Source organism: Heterodontus francisci, chromosome 6, assembly GCF_036365525.1.
Source record: "Heterodontus francisci isolate sHetFra1 chromosome 6, sHetFra1.hap1, whole genome shotgun sequence".
NCBI lineage: Eukaryota > Metazoa > Chordata > Chondrichthyes > Heterodontiformes > Heterodontidae > Heterodontus > Heterodontus francisci.
Window position 1 is genome coordinate 38,360,002 of NC_090376.1, and position 17,366 is coordinate 38,377,367.

Here is a 17,366-nt window from a genome sequence, read left to right on the forward strand (position 1 = left end):
TATTCCCATCAAAACCAACTTCACAGCATGCACCTACCTATCCTCGAGACGATGCTACTTTCTTCAGGCGTGCCCATGAATAGACAACCCTACATGTTGTGGGCAGTGAGGCAGGAGGCCAGTTAGGCATCCTCCCACCTCATTAAAATGATACTGCAGGGAGGCTGACGTATTGCAGGAAAACTTCAGAGCAGTCAGGGCAGAAGCCTGTAGTTTCAAAACACAGTACCTGGTACATCCTGGATTCATAGATGGAATCCAATATACATTTGTGTTATTTCGTTGTGAACACAAGTAGCAACAGCCCTGTCACTGTAAAAGTTCTCTTTTGGATGATATAGTATAATTGCGTGGGGCCCTATTCCAAGCCCAGAGGTGTGTGTCTGTCTGCATTTGCAACTGTGTATGTGCACGTATGTCTGCAGGCATATTCGCACACTTGTGTGAGTGCATGTCTGTCTTTTGGAGCTTTACAATGACTTTCTGACAGCTTAGTCAATTAGCAGCTGGACCAAAATCAATTGTGGTGTTTTAGTGTAGTGAATTTGCTTCTTGTGATTTATTTTAACTTATTTGGTAAAGTTAAAAGCATCCCTATTGGGCACAAGTTTAATGATCTGATGTTTATATTGTTCAAACAGTCCAGTGTCCTTCCTGGCAAAGATTGCCTTATTGACTTTTGCAATGCCATGTAATAACAGCAAATAATAACAGTATTGTGGCTCTGGGTGGGATTATCAAATAGGCGTGACTGGACTCATAGATTATGGACAGCAAACCAAAAATAAATGTACACTCCCTGGGTCTCTTCAGGTCAAATTTCTCTTGCGTTGGGCCCCATTCCTCAAGAATGGCATGTAGATACGAGCCTCTTCTTGCCCTGTCAGACCTCCCAGGTATGCTTCTGAGGAGAGTAGGTATATGAAGTTGAGTTTTTTTTTACAGTGGGCAACTGCACCTTCATGACAACTCTTTCTATTAACCCCTGCCCATGCTGCAACATGTTGATGATTCCCTCTGTATTTTCTTGTAATTGGCTGTAGCTTGGAAAATTCTTCAGCGGGCAATATGATTTTTATCTCCCTCTGTTAGTACACTAGCCAGATATTGAATGAGTTTATTGCTAGAAGACACATCAATGTCTCCAGCTCTGTGTGTGGTTGATGTGGACTCATGCCAAGGATTTCATTCATTGGATTCTAATTTTCTTCATGCATCATTTTGTTGTGATTGCTGCTCATGTGGCATTTTTATTATCATTATCAAGGAAATAAATTGTAGAGTTCCACTGAATTAAATCATTATGCACCATATCCACCGGTAGATAGGTCTGGCCATTATCTTCTGTGTTAATAACCCAAGTTCTATTCGAAAGCACCATTCTGCAGTAGCTATTAAAAATCTTCAGTCAGTTTCACACTCCAATTGAGACACCGTTGTAGAATTCTCTTGATGTGTATTTGTTCTGCTTGATCCAAATATCCTAGTCACTAACTTTTGAAATATTTTCATAAAGGTGAGTGTGTTAGTAATACCAAGTTGTACAGAATACTGGGAGAGATAAATAGCACTAGAGTAGGGAAAAGTTAGTTATTAGGTGGGGGCAGAGTAGGGGAGGAAGTAATAAAGTCTAAATCAGGGTTAATGTGCATGTATGTGGATGCACGAAGTGTAGTTAATAAGATTGGTGAGTTACAGGCGCAGATTGACGTGGTAATATGATGTTGTGGCTATAACAGAGACCTGGCTCAAAGAAGGGTGTCAAATATTCTGGACACAAGATGTGCAAGAAAGATGGGGAAGGAAGAAAAGGGCGAGGAGTGGCTGTATTGATTAAGGAGAGCATTACAGTGCTTGAGAGAGAGGATATCCCAAAGGGGTAAAGGGCAGAATCTATTTGGCTAGAGCTAAGGAACAAAAAAGGTGCAATTGCATTGTTCAGTGTAGTCTATAGGCCACCAACTAGTGGAAACGATGTAGAGGAACAAATTTGCAACGACATTACAGAGAGGTGCAAGAATTATAAAGTAATTATAATGGGAAACTTTAATTATCTGAATATAGACTGGGATAGTAGTAGTGTAAGGAGTAAAGAGAGGCAGGAGTTCCTAGAATGTGTTCAGGAGAATTTTCTACAGCAGTATGTTTCCAGTCCAATGAGAAAGGAGGCACTGCTGGACCTGGTTCTTGGCAATGAGGTCAGCCAAGTGGATCAAATATCACTAGGAGAACATTTAGAGGACAGTGATCGTTGTATCATAAGGTTTAGGTTGGCTATGGGAAAGGACAAAGAACAATTTAGAGTAAGAATAATTAACTGGGGGAAAGCCGACTTCAATTGGGTAAGAATGGTTCTGAGCTGAATAAACTGGAATCAAAGGTTGATGGGAGAAATGGTAGCTGAACAATGGGCTACCTTCAAAGAAGAGGTAGTTCAGGCACAATCAAGGTACATTCCCTTGAAGGAGAAAGGTAGGGCAAACAAATCCAGAGCTCCTTGGATGACAAAAGAGATAGAGATGAAGATGAAGAAGAAAAAGTGTACTTTTGGCAGATGTCAAGTAGATAAGACAATGGAGAACCATTGAATATAGAATATTCAGAAGGGAAGTGAAAAAGCAAATAGGAGAAGCAATGAGGGAGTATGAAAAGAGACTGGCAGCTAACATAAAAGGGAATCCCAAAGTCTTCTCTAGGCATATGAATAGTAAAAGGGTGGTAAAAGGACGAGTAGGGCAGATTAGAGACTAAAGGGGGATTTATGCATGGAAACGGGCAATAGCTGAGGTATTAAATGAATACTTTGCATCTGTCTTTTCCAAGGAAGAAGATGCTACCCAGGCCATGGTGAAAGAGGAGGTAATTAATACACTAGAAGGATTTAAAATTGATAAGGAGGCATTAGATAGGCTGTTGATAAGTTGATAAAGCATAGGACCAGATGAGATGCATCTAAGGTTACTGAGGGAAGTGAGAGTGGAAATTGTGGTGGCACTGGCCATAATTTTCCAGTCTTCCTTTGATTCAGGGGTGGTGCCAGAGGACTGGAGAATTGCAAATGTTACACCCTTGTTCAGAAAAGGATGTAAAGATAAGCTCAGTAACTACAGGCCAATCAGTTTAACTTTGGTGGTGGGGAAACTTCCAGAAACAATAATTTGAGTCAAAAATTAATAGTCACATGGACAAATGCTGGTTAATTAAGGAAAGCTAGCATGGATTTGTTGAGGGAAAATCGTGTTTAACTTGCTGGAGTTTTTTGAAGAGGTAACTGAGAGTGTTGATGAGGGCAATGCTGTTGATGTGGTTGGTGTACATGGGCTTTCAAAAGGCATTTGATACAGTGCCACACAACAGACTTGTGAGCAATGTTATAGATATTGAATAAAAAGGATAATCATATAGATACAAAATGGGCTGAGTGACAGGAAACAGAGTAGTGGTTAATGAATGTTTTTTGGACTGGAGGAAGGTATGTAGTGGAGTTCCCCAGGGGTCATTGTTGGGATCCTTGCTCTTCCTGACATATACTAATGACCTAGACCTTGGTGTACAGGACACAATTACAAAATTTGTGGATGATATGAAACTTGGAAGAATTGTTAACTGTGAGGAGGATAGTGTAGAGCTGCAAAAGGACATAGACAAGCTGGTGGAATGGGTGGACAAGTGGCAGATGAAGTTCAAATGTGAAGAAAAGTGAAGTCATTCATTTTGGTAGGAAAAACATGGAGAGACAATATAGAATAAAGGGTACAACTCTAAAGAGGGTGCAGGAGCAGAGGAACCTGGGTGTATATGTGCATATGTCATTGAAGATGGCAGGACAGGTTGAGAGCGCGGTCAATAAAGCATGCTGTGTCCTGGGCTTTATTAATAGAGACATAAGTACAAGAGCAAGGAGGTTATGTTGAACTTGTACAAGACACTAGTTTGGCTTCAGCTGGAGTATTGCGTCCAGTTCTGGGAGCCGCATGTAAGGAAAGATGTGAAGGCATTGGAGTGAGTGCAGAAAATATTCATGAGAATGGTTCCAGGGATGAGGAACTTCATTTACGAAGATAGATTGTAGATGTTAAGATTGTTTTCCTTGGAGAAGAGAAGACTGAGCAGAGATTTGATTGCGGTATTTAAAATCATGAGGGGTCTGGTCAGAGTAGATAGGGAGAAACTGTTGCCTCTCGTGAAAGGATCAAGAGCGAGAAGGCACAGATTTAAAGTAATTGGCAAAGGAATTGCTCACGCAGAGAACTGGTGCAGATATGCTGGGCCAACTGGCCTCATGAGCTGTAACAGTTCTGAGATTCTGTGATAAAGAAATGGGGACTGCAAAGTTTACATTCCCGTTATCCTTTCTATTTTAAAAAAAACTTTCATAATATGAGATACTTCCTTGAAAAAGTACTGAAAGATGTGATAAGGTATGCCCTAGGTACCTTTAGGAATGCTTTGCAGATTTGCTTTCTGATCGAATCCTATAAAGCAATTTAGAGTTGGACGAGTGTTTAAGGACTTTGTTGATGTAATTCATACTTTTTCCAGACTTTTGAAATCTAGTAATAACTTCTGCCATGTTGCCAGCGACTGGAAATCCGACAGTTATATGGTGCTTGACAGTTTCTTTTACCCCTTAGGATATAAGTAAGATTAATTAAAATGTGTGAAGTTAGACCCCATTGATGAGGTCATTGTGTAAGCCATTGTGTGCACCTGGTGCCTTAACAGACAGTCTTTCTGATTCGAAAGATCAGTACAGATGGGAGAGGTCATGAATCCCATTGAATATAGAAGTCTGCTCATCTTGCTAACTCCAGCTTGGCTGACTCCAGAATTGTTGTGTCCAGAACCTTACGGGCCACTCTTTATGTGAAGAAGTGCTTACATTTTATCAGTTTGTGTTTATATTGCCTTCTAAAAGGCAAGTTCAGAAAGCTGACAGCACTGCATTAAATTTTCACAACTTTGTCGTTTTCTCAATTATTTAGAGAAGACATTTCCCAATTTTTGTTTGAATAGAACTGATTAGTTACTGTGTATTTGCCTTCTGCATCACATCTGTCAACTGACAGATCTGATGATCATTTGTTGTGAGACTACTACAGCAGGTATCAAGATAGAGAGGTAGTGCAGGTATGTTTAAGGCAGGTCACTGCATCATAATCGCTTAAGGGAACCCCTGGGGAATAAGTGTGACAGAGCACTTCTTACCTAAGTTGACTGGAGGTCAGGGTAACTTGCTGCAAACTCCAGCAGCTTCCAAGCAATGACCAGACAACAGAAAATAGGAATGGGGTAGGGGGAGATATTCTAAGTGCATAAGAATAGCCTTTTTCATAATCAAGAAGCAGATTCTAAGACTGACAATGCATATGGCCTATGAAACCTAGGATTTCCATGCATTTCAAAATGTAGTCATTTATAACCAACAGATGGTAAAACGCCAACAAAAGATTGAAATGCTTTCCTCAGGACAGATTAATTAACAGTTGAAACAGTGCTTACTAGCTCAGCTGCTATTGATCTTTATGATGTGTAATCTCCTCGTTTTGAGCAACTCAGGTACTGATGCACCAGAATTCAATTTTGCCCATCATCTAAATGGAACACACCATTTTGAAATGCTTAAATCTCACGAGACCCTGTCTGAACGACTGTGCTATTACTTTTGTTTAATCCACAGTTCTGCACTGTACTGTAGAGCTCAGTTTGGGTTCACAAGATGGCTGGGAAGTTGAAACAAAAGAGGAAATTGGCAAAGAAATACACTTTCTATCCATCACCTCCTATTCTTCTTTTCACAAGCTTATTTGTACATTTTGTGCCAGCGTCCCTCTCAGCCAAATAGACCAAAACTATTGAGGGGTCTTGTCACCGATTTGAAATTCCATTCACATTATTCAGCTAATCCATTGAAGGAGTTTTGTTCAGCCAGAGCCACCTTGTTTAGCTGCCAGTGGAGTCTGGAGCATATTTCTTTGAGGGAAGATACAATTAAGCTTAGTGCTGTGTCTGAGTGTTGAACAGTTTTTAATGTGCCTTTCATTTCTTTTTTTTCTAGAGATTGAAGCCAAGGAAGCATGTGACTGGTTGAGGGCAGCTGGATTCCCTCAGTATGCACAATTGTATGAAGGTAGGTTTGGATATTGTCTCCCCACATACACAGTCTCAGATGTCATGTGAAGTGGATAAACAGATATGTTTGTAAGGAAAATGTACCTCATTCCACAAAATAAATCCAGAGCAGATCTTATTTGTTTCATTCTCTTGAAATCAGGCTCTTTTTTGGAATGTCACGAACTGTTCCAACTTACTGGCACAACTGGTTATTTCAGCAAACAATTAAGTGAGGTATTAATCCAGGTTGTTATGAAAGTTTTTTTTAAAGAACGTTGGCTCTCTAATGGTGCAATAGCGAGAGACACGACGTGATGTAATTTTGAGCCATAAGGACCAAGAAGATCCATGTTTGATCTCTAGTCTGTGCTCAATCAGTTGATTTCAAACAGTGCAGTAATATGAGAGAGAAATTTTAGCTAGGGCTCCTGCTGCTGATCACCATCTAGTAACAGCTGCTGGAATGTACAGATATGTGGATGTCAGGAAAAGATCAGCAGACAGAAATTCATTCTTGAAACTCATGATTTGTGGATGTTTTGTCAGTGCTTGAGATTCACACAAGACATTTAAATGTAGCTTTTTATGTGCTTAATTTTTCTTACTGCATTGTGAACATAAGAAAAAACAAAGTGACTCCTGACAACGCAGCCCCCCGCCCCCCCACCGACATCATCAGAGAGCTCCCAGTTTTGCACATGCGCAAAACAGACGCTTGCTGCCAGTATGGTGCTGCGCATGTGCAGCCTATGTCAGCACACGGCTTGCCACGCGAACACGACTAATTGGTGCACGCGCGCGAATTAGGCATTTGTCGCTCGTCACACCCGGCCTTGCCACTTCACCTCATTAGGCTCCTGCCCGCATCTGGTCCCCGGTACTGGTCCCTGCTCCCTCTCGCTTCTGGTCCCCGCTCCCTCCTGTGATTGCAGACTTTTTTCCACGCACGGGGGAAGTGTGGAAGAGAGAGATTGGCAAGATAGGCAGGGGAGGGGAGGAGACTGTGAGAGGGAGGGAGGGGGGAGCAAGCCGCCAAGGGGGAAGAAGGGGCGAGGCCACGGATTCTGTTGAAACGCGCACACAATCCCGCATATGCAGCTATCCTGGAGCTCAGGTCTAAACACAAAGCTCACTGAAGTGATGCTGGATCAAATTGTTGTTTTGGCTTTTATTGCAACACAGAAGCAGCTCTCTGCCAGTGTTCATGCTGAACACGAGCTCCCGGGATTTATCTGTTCCAAGTTCCAAAATGTTAGAAAACTCTTTATAAAATACTCACTGGTTTAAAATTCAGGTTTGCGTCCTGAAATAATCGTCGATAAAATTCATTAAACAACGAGTTGTAGGTAGGAGTGGGGAGCAGAAGCGGCTATTTTGGTTTCATTTGTTTTTGTTTTACTGATATATTGAGCACTGCCATCTTTGCTACTGGCAGCTGCCAAAACGTCGCAGATAGTGACGCGAGAGTGCATAAGGCTGCATTTGCACATGTGCAAGTTCTGCGCCACCTAGTGGTTACGTTGTCAGCAACGCAGCCAAAATAATTGCTTCACATCTCTGGACTTACAAGTGCTGGCAATGCTGTGTCATGATCAGGCTTAGTTTGATATTCTCCCTCACTGTCCTGGTTGCATAGCCTGTTGATATCAACTGTCGAAGCTCTCACATAGAGAATGGCCACTGGAGTGAAGGCGATAGAGACTGCAGAAATCTAAGGCTGAGCATGAATTACTGTCTTCAGGAGAAGACAAGGGGAGAAAGGGGACAAATTAGGGTGGGAAACTTCACAAGAATGATGTGTACTGATTACCAGTATAAGCTTTAAAATTGTGCTTGCTATGGTTGTACGTATACAAAAGCACTATCTGCTTGCCTACAGTGGAGTGACAGAAATGATAGAAACATAGAAAATAGGAGCAGGAATAGGCCATTTGGCCCTTCGAGCCTGCTCCGCCATTCATTATGATCATGGCTGACCATCCAGCTCAGTAACCTGTTACTGCTTTCCCCCATATCCTTTGATCCCCTTCGCCCCAAGAGCTATATCTAACTCCTTTTTGAAAACATACAATGTTTTGGCCTCAACTGCTTTCTGTGGTAGCGAATTCCACAGGCTTACCACTCTCTGGGTGAAGTAATTTCTCCTCATCTCAGTCCTGAATGGTTTATCCCATATCCTTAGACTATGACCCCTGGTTCTGGACTCCCCCACCATCAGGAACATCCTTCCTGCATCTACCCTGTCAAGTCCTGTTAGAATTTTATAGGTTTCTATGAGATCCCCCCTCACTCTTCTGAACTCCAGGGAATATAATCCTAACTGACTCATTCTCTCCTCATACGTCAGTCCCGCCATCCCAGGAATCAGTCTGGTAAACCTTCGTTGCACTCCATCTATAGCAAGAACATCCTTCCTCAGATAAGGAGACCAAAACTGCACACAATATTCCAGGTGTGGCCTCGCCAAGGCCCTGTATAATGATATCACAGAAGGGCTGTGAAAGCAGGCACGAAAGAATTTTCAAGAACTTTAACAGCAGGAATCTGTTCTTCAGTCCAGCAAATATTTGATCAGCTTACAGGCCACCACAAAGACATGCACATAATTCGTTCATGGGATGAGGGCATTGCTGGCTAGGACAGCATTTATTGTCGATCCCTAATTGCCTTTGAGAAGCTGGTGGTGAGCTGCCTTCTTGAATCGCTGCACTCCATGTGGGATAGGTACATCCACAGTGCTGTTAGGAAGGGAGTTCCAGAATTTTGACCCAGCAACAGTGAAGGAATGGCGATGTAGTTCCAAGTTAGGATGGTGTGTGGCTTGGAGGGGAACTTGCAGGTGGTGGTGTTCCCAACCATTTGCTGCCCTTGTCCTTCCAGGTGGTGGAGGTCGCGGGTTTGGAAGGTGCAGTCTAAGGAGCCTTGGTGCGTTGCTGCAGTGCATCTTGTAGATGGTACACACTGCTGCCACTGTGCGTCGGTGGTGGAGGGAGTGAATGTTTGTAGATGGGGTGCCAATCAAGTGGGCTGCTTTGTCGTGGATGGTGTTGAGCTTCTTGAGTGTAGTTGGAGCTGCACCCATCCAGGCAAGTGGAGAGTATTCCATCACACTCCTGACTTGTGCCTTGTAGATGGTGGACAGGATTTGGGGAGTCAGGAGGTGAGTTACTCGCCACAGGATTCCTCGCCTCTGACCTGCTCCTGTAGCCATGGTATTTATATGGCTACTCCAGTTCAGTTTCTGGTCAATGGTAGCCCCTAGAATGTTGATAGTGGGGGATTCAGTGATCGTAATGCCATTGAATGTTGAGGGGAGATAGTTAGATTCTCTCTTTGAGGTAGTCTTTGCCTGGTACTTGTGTGGCATGAATGTTATTTGCCACTTATCAGCCCAAGCCTGGATATTGTCCAGGTCTTGTTGCATTTCTACACGGACTGCTTCAGTATCTGAGGAATTGCGAATGTTGCTGAACACTGTGCAATCATCAGCGAACCTTCCCACTTCTGACCTTAGGATTGAAGCAGCTGAAGGAACTCCTGCAGTGATGTCCTGGAGCTGAGATGATTGACCTCCAACAACCACAACCATCTTCCTTTGCACTAGGTATGACTCCAACCAGCAGAGATTTTTCCCCCTGATTCCCATTGACTCCAGTTTTGCTAGGGCTTCTTGATGCCATACTCTGTCAAATGCTGCCTTGATGTCAAGGGCAGTCACTCTCGCCTCACCTCTTGAGTTCAGCTCTTTTGCCCATGTTTGAACCAAGGCTGTAAAGCGGTCAGGATCTGAGTGGCCCTGGCGGAACAAAAAACTGAGCATCACTGAGCAGGTTATTGCCAAGGAAGTGCCGCTTGATAGCACTGTCAACGATACCTTCCATCATTTTGCTGATGATGGAGAATAGATTGATGGGGCGGGAGTTGGCCGGGTTGGATTTGCCCTGCTTTTTGTGGACAGGACATACCTGAGCAATTTTCCAAATTGCCGGGTAGGTGCCAGTATTGTAACTGTACTGGAACAGCTTGGCTAGGGGCGCAGCAAGTTCTGGAGCACAGGTCTTCAGTACGATTTCCAGAATGTTGTCAGGGCCCATACACTTTGCAGTATCCAGTGCCTTCAGTTGTTTCTTGATATCAGTGGAGTGAATCAAATTGGCTGAAGACTGGCATCTGTGATGCTGGGGACCTCAGGAGGAGGCTGAGATGGATTTTTTTTTTCATTCGTGGGATGTGGGCATTGCTGACTAGGCTAGCATTTATTGCCCATCCCTAATTGCCCTTGAGAAGGTCATGGTGAACTGTATTCATGAACTGCTGCAGTCCATGTGGGGTAGGGACGCCCACAGTGCAGTTAGGAAGGGAGTTCCAGGATTTTGACCCAGTGACAGTGAAGGAACATCGATATAGTTCCAAGTCAGGATGGTGTGTGGCTTGGAGGGGAACTTGCAGGTGGTGGTGTTCCCAACCATTTGCTGCCCTTGTCCTTCCAGGTGGTAGAGGTAATGGGTTTGGAATGTGCTGTCTAAGGAGCTTGGTGCATTGCTGCAGTGCATCTTGTAGATGGTACACACTGCTGCCACTGTGCAATGGTGGTGGAGGGAGTGAATGTTTGTGGATGGGGTGCCAATCAAGCAGTCTGCTTTGTCCTGGATGGTGTCGAGCTTCTAGAGTGTTGTTGGAGCTGCACCCATCCAGGCAAGTGGAAAGTATTCCATCACACTCCTGACTTGTGCCTTGTAGATGGTGGACAGGCTTTGGGGAGTCAGGAGGTGAGTTACTCGCCGCAGGATTCCTAGCCTCTGACTTGCTCTTGTAGCCACGGTATTTATATGGCTACTCCAGTTCAGTTTGTTCTCCAGTTCAGGATGTTGATAGTGGGGGATTCAGCGATGTTAATGCCATCGAATTTCAAGGGGCGATGGTTAGATTCTATCTTGCTGGAGATGGTCATTGCCTGGCACTCATCCACTTGGCACTTCTGGCTGAAGATTGTTGCAAATGCTTCTGCCTTGTCTTTTGCACTGATGTGCTGGGCTCCCCCATCATTGAGGATGGGGATATTTGTGGAGCCTCCTCCTCCTGTTAGTTGTTTATTTGTCGATGACCATTCATGACTGGATGTGGCAGGACTGCAGAGCTTAGATCTGATCCGTTGTTTGTGGGATCGCTTCGCTCTATCTATCACATGCTGCTTACGCTCTTTGGCATGCAAGTAGTCCTGGGTTGTAGCTTCACCAGGTTGACACCTCATTTTGAGGTATGCCTGGTGCTGCTCCTGGCATGCCATCCTGCACTCTTTATTGAACTATATTTGGTCCCCCAGCTTGATGGTAATGGTAGAGTGGGGGATATGCCGGGCCATGAGGTTACAGATTGTGGTTGAATACAATTTTGCTGCTACTGAGGCCCACAGCTCCTCATGGATGCCCAGTTATGAGTTGCTAGATCTGTTAGAAATCTATCCCATTGAGCACGGTGGTAGTGCCACACAACACGATGGTGGGTATCCTCAATGTGAAGATGGGACTTTGTCTCCACAAGGACTGTGCAGTGGTCACTCCCACCAATACTGTTATGGACAGATGTGTTTGCAACAGGCAGATTGATGAGGATGAGGTCAAGTTGGTTTTTCCCTCTTGTTGGTTCCCTCACCACCTGCTGCAGACCCAGTCTAGCAGCTATGTCCTTTAGGACTTTGCCAGCTCGGTCAGTAGTGGTGCTACCGTGCCCCTCTTGGTGATGAACATTGAAGTCCTCCACCCAGAGTACATTCTGTGCCCTTGCCACCCTCTGTTTCTTCCAAGTGGTGTTCAACATGAAGAAGCACTGATTCATCAGCTGGGGGGTGGCGGGGGGATGTGGGTCGGGGGGCAGTAGGTGGTAATCAGCAGGAGGTTTCCTTGCCCATGTTTGACCTGATGCCATGAGACTTCATGGTGTCCAGAGACAATATTGTAGGCTCCCCAGGGCTGTATACCACTGTCACTACCTCTGGTGGGTCTGTCCTGCCAGTGGGACAGGACACACCCAGGGATGGTGATGGTGGTGTCAAGAGTATTGTTTGTAAGGTATGATTCCGTGAGTATGACTATGACTGGCTGTTGCTCGACTAGTCTGTGGGCAGCTCTCCCAATTTTGGCACAAGCCCCCAGATGTTAGTAAGGAGGACTTTGCAGGATTCCTTTGTCGTTTTTGGCACCTAGGTCGATGCCAGGTGGTCCGTCCGGTTTAGTTCCTTTTCTTACACTTGGTAGCAGTTTAGTACAACTGAGTGACTTGCTAGGCCATTTCAGAGGGCAGTTAAGAGTCAACCACATTGTTGTGGGTCTGGAGTCACATGAGGTCAAATCTGGTAAGGACGGCAGATTTCCTTCCCTAAAGGACATTAGTGAACCAGATGGGTTTTTACAACAATCGACAATGGTTTCATGGTTGCCAATATACTAGCTTTTTTTAAATCCAGATTTATTGATTGAATTCAAATTTCACCATCTGCCGTGGTGGGATTCAAACCCTGGTCCCCAGAGCATTAGCCTAGGCATCTGAATTACTAGTCCAGTGACATTACTTCCTGTGCCCCATGGCGGACTGTCCCCGAGCCCCAACCCCACCACCACACAACACTGCTCTCCTCCCATCCCCCCAACCCACCACTAACCGACCCGCCTTGCCTTGCCTCACCTCTCCTCGCCAGGGTCCAGCCGATTGTCTCCTGCGAGGCCCCAAAACTTACTGTCGTTCTGGGGCTGTCCTTCACCTTGCAATGGCTGGGTGTAGTCCCAGCAGTGGCCACCGCTGCCAGTGGCACTGCTGGGGCTAAGAGCTGCCGGCTCGCTGATTGGCCAGCAGCTCCATTAGGCGGGACTTCCCCTGATTGGCTGCCAGCTCCATTCGGCGGGACGTCCTGCCTCAATGAGGTGCAAATCCCGCCCAAGGTCAATTCAGGACCTGGGGAGTGAAAAATCCCAGCCCAATGTAGAATTTCCCCCATGGTTATCCTGCGACATTTTACCTGAAGAATTCTAATTTTATTGCACATCATTGACAATTTCATGAATGGCTCCCTGTTATGATATATATCTGTGGAGATTGGACTGTTAAGCGAATTCTCAAAGAAAGACTTGCATCTATATAGCACCTTTCACAACCACATGATGCTCCAAAGCACTTTATAGCCAATGAAGAACTTTTGAACTGCAATCACTGTTGTCATATTGCAATACAATAGGTTCTAGTAAGGACAACTGAAAGACTTGAGTGGAAAGTAAAACATGTACTTGGCTCAGTGGTAACACCCTCACCTTGGAGGTTTTTAGATTTTATAGCCCCACTTCAGAGTCTTGAGTACTTAATCTCAGCTGACACTTCATTGCAGGACTGAGGGATAACTGCAAAATTCGAGGAGTTGTCTTTCAGATAAGATAAACAGAAAGTGCTGGAAATGCTCACAGCATCTGTGAAGAGAGAACAGTGTTAACGTTCCAGGTTAGTGACCTTTCATTGGAACTAGCAAAGGTTAGAACTAGGCTTTGAGCGAGTGAAAGGGGGGAGGGGGAAGAAGAGATCGAGCAGGCAAGATTAAATGACAGAAATGTCGCTTAACAAAGGCCAAGGGAGTGCTAATAGTTGTTGTCCAGAGTGAGTGATAATGGCAGAATAATGAACAGCTCTGTCCAAAAGGCGCTAGGTTAGAAAATGAAATAAAATAACAAATAATAAATATATAATAATAAATAATAACAAATAAAATAAAATATAAAAAAGGCAGTCATACTCTGAAATTGTTGAACTCCATGTTGAGTCCAGAAGGCTGTAGAGTGCCTAATTGGAAGATGAGGTGCTATTCCTCGAGCTTGTGTTGAGGTTCAATGGAACATTGCAGTAGGCCAAGGATCGAAATGTGGTCATGAGAGCAAGGTGGTGAATTAAAACAAAGGCCCTGCCTGACCCCTCAAATGGACATAAAACACCCAATAGCATATTCAAAGAAGACTAGGGGAGTTCTTCTGATGTTTTGACCAACATTTATCCCTCAACCAATATCACTAACACAGATTATCTAGTCAGTTATCTACTGGTTTGCAGAACCTTGCTGTACACAAAATGGCTGCCATGTTTCCCTGCATTACAACAATAACTAGACTTCAAAAGTAATGAATTGGTTGTGAAGGATTTTGGGATATCCTGAGGTCATGAACGTTGCTAAATAAATGTAAGTTTTTTTTTGTTCTATTTGCAGTTATTGATTTTGCAAGGTATACAATAGGCGTGCTTAAGGAAAAAGAAGAACAACTGGAAATTTGGAACAAAACAACATGCTAGAACTACAGAGCAGACCTGGTAACAGTTTTAAAGAGAAAGGACAGTTTACTTTTTCAAATATAGCTCTTTATCATACCAGGGGTGAGACCTGAAACTTTGTTTCACGTTTTACAGATGATGGATGAGCTGTTGTGTATTTCTGGGATTCTATGAGTTTGTATAAGGGGAGATGAGTCTGATATTTCTAGATGATTGCAACACGAACCTGGTCTTAACTAGAATTTTAAGATACCTGCTTTTGGCTGTTACTGTGGGGATAGTATTTAAAGTTACTTGCCAGAGGATATCACTCCAATTTTCTATGTAATGCATGTAGCACATAATGAAAATGTTTCCTTAATTCCCTACAAACATTTTAAAAGCAACGCACCAAGGCTCCTTAGACAGCACCTTCCAAACCCGTGACCTCTACCACCTCGAAGGACAAAAGCAGCAGACGCATGGGAACATCACCACCTGCAAGTTCCCATCCAAGTCACACACCATCCTGACTTGGAACTAAATTGCCGTTACTTCACTGTCGCTGGGTCAAAATCCTGGAACTCCCTTCCTAACAGCACTGTGGGTGTACCTACCCCACATGGACTGCAGCGGTTCAAGAAGGCAGCTCACCACCACCTTCTCAAGGGCAATTAGTGATGGGCAATAAATGCTGGCCTGGCCAGTGATGCCCACATCCCATGAATGAATGAATAAAAAAAAGGAAAAGTTTGCCACGCTGGATCTTTTCATTGATATTTCTCCATGTGAGAAATGGGTTTAATATTGGACTACCCCTTTTTTTTTCTTGTGACCTCCATTTATCTGATGACTGTGCAAAACTAAATTGCTGAGTCCCCTGAATGTAAAATTAGCAGTAATAGTCTACAAATGTAACTGATGTAAACTGCAATATAATACTATGAACTTTCTTAAATACACCCGCTGTATACTTTGTAAAATCAACATGGATGACATAAAACTTGCAAGTTTGGTGAACTGTGAGGGGGATAGTGATAAACTTCAAGAGGATATAGACAGGCTGGTGGAATGGATGGGACAAGTGGCAGATGAAACTTAATGCAGAGAAGTGTGAAATGATTCATTTTGGTAGGAAGAGCAAGGAGAGGCAATATAAACTAAAGGAGCAGAGGGACCAGGTGGTATATGTGCACAAATCATTGAAGGTTGCAGGGCAGGTTGAGAAAGCAGTTAATAAAGGATACAGGATTCCGGGCTTTATAAATAGGGGCATAGAGTACAAAAACAAGGAAGTTATGATAAACCTGTATAAAACACTGGCCGGCGACAACTGCGGTATTTTGTCCAGTTCTGGCACCACACTTCAGGAAGGATGTTAATGCATTGGAGAGATTGCAGAAAAGATTCACAATAATGGTTCTAGGGAGGAGGAACTTCATTTACGTGGATAGGTTGGAGAAACTGAGTCTGTTCCCCTGGGAGAAGAGAAGAATAAGAGATTTGATGGAAGTGTTTAAAATCATGAGGGGTCTGAACAGAGTAGATAGAGAGAAACTGTTCCCATTGGCAGAAGGATCCAGAACGAGAGGACAGCGATTTAAGGTAATTGACAAAATAAGCAACAGCGACATGAGAAAAAACTTTATATGCAGCAAGTGGTTAGGATCTGGAATGCACTGCCTGACAATGTGCTGCAGGCAGATTTAATCAAGGCCTTCAAAAGAGAACTGGATAATTATCTGAAGAGAAAAGATTTGTAGGGCTATGGGGAAAAGGCAGGGGAGTGAGACTAGGTGAGTGCTCTCGCGGAGAGCAGGGGGATGGATACAATGGACCGAATGGCCTCCTTCTGTGCTGCAACCATTCTATGATTCTATGAATACATAATGCAAATGTATAGTATTACATCCCATTCAACAGGCTGAATTTTATATCTGCGATGAGGGTCCCAGCGACATGCTGAAAGGCTGGGGCTGACCCCAGCTTGGTCCTCCATTGGACCCTTGGCCAAATTCAATGACAGGCAAGCAGTTAACTGCTCACTGTCCCTTTAAGGGACAAAATCCTACCCCTAGAGCTGCTGACAAATCGGAGGGTCAGCAGTACCAACAGTACCACTGGGAAAGGTAGCCACTGCCAGTACTGCGGGACGCCTGGAGCAGCGAGTATGGAGGAGACTCTGGGACCAAGGTAAGTGGGGTTGGGGTTGCTGGGGCCAGTCACAGGCCCCGGTGGGGGGAGGGGGGTGATTGGTGAGACCAGGGGTGGTCTCGCTGCGGGGGCAGCCATCACCACTCTGGGGGCGGGGGGTGGGGGATGATGGCAGAGGTGGGAGGCAGCCTTTCATGGACTGCCATGGTGCCTGCAGTGGACAAAATGGCATGGGGGTGGGACAACACGGGATACGCCACCCCATGCCATTTATATGCCCCTGCCTTCCAGCCTGTCTCCAAGAGACGGATAAAATCCAGGCCAACATTTCGGGTTGTGGGAGAGATCTTTATTATGGAGCCAATTTAAAGTTTATTGGGATTATCTCTAGTATAGCTATTACCAGGCAAGGTGCCTCATGGACTGGTAAAGGATAATAAATAAAAACAAAATGCTGGAAATAGTCAGCAGGTCAAATAGTGCCTGTAGAGAGAGAAACAGATTGGCGTTACAGGTCCCATCATCGATCTGAAATATTGGGTGAAATTTTCCAAGGTAAGGGGAGACATCTTTGCAGGCGAAAAGGGAGTTAAATCCCCTAAAAGTGACATGGTCGGGATCCCAACAACATCCTGTCCTCTTGCAGTTTCACTGGAGTGGATTCTGAGGTGAGCAGAGAACTCCCTTGGATCTGTCGGGAAACCAATTACGCTACTTAAAAATCCAAGTTAAGTACTGTTTTAACACTCAATTTTGGATTTCAGCCAGGGCACTTGTTAGCAACTGTCCAAGGTCACCGAGGTGAGTGCAAAGTGGGA

At 44.4% G+C, this 17,366-nt stretch overlaps 1 protein-coding gene across 9 annotated transcripts in view; it reads left to right on the forward strand.

Annotated features, from left to right (window-relative positions):
• stard13b (StAR related lipid transfer domain containing 13b) overlaps positions 1-17,366 on the forward strand; it is a 617,921-nt gene that overhangs the window by 523,216 nt on the left and 77,339 nt on the right. For all 9 annotated transcript variants that reach the window (XM_068033490.1, XM_068033491.1, XM_068033489.1 and 6 more), the window contains one exon: positions 6,059-6,130. In XM_068033490.1, the coding sequence (XP_067889591.1) occupies positions 6,059-6,130 (72 nt within the window). The remainder of the gene's footprint in view (positions 1-6,058; positions 6,131-17,366) is intronic.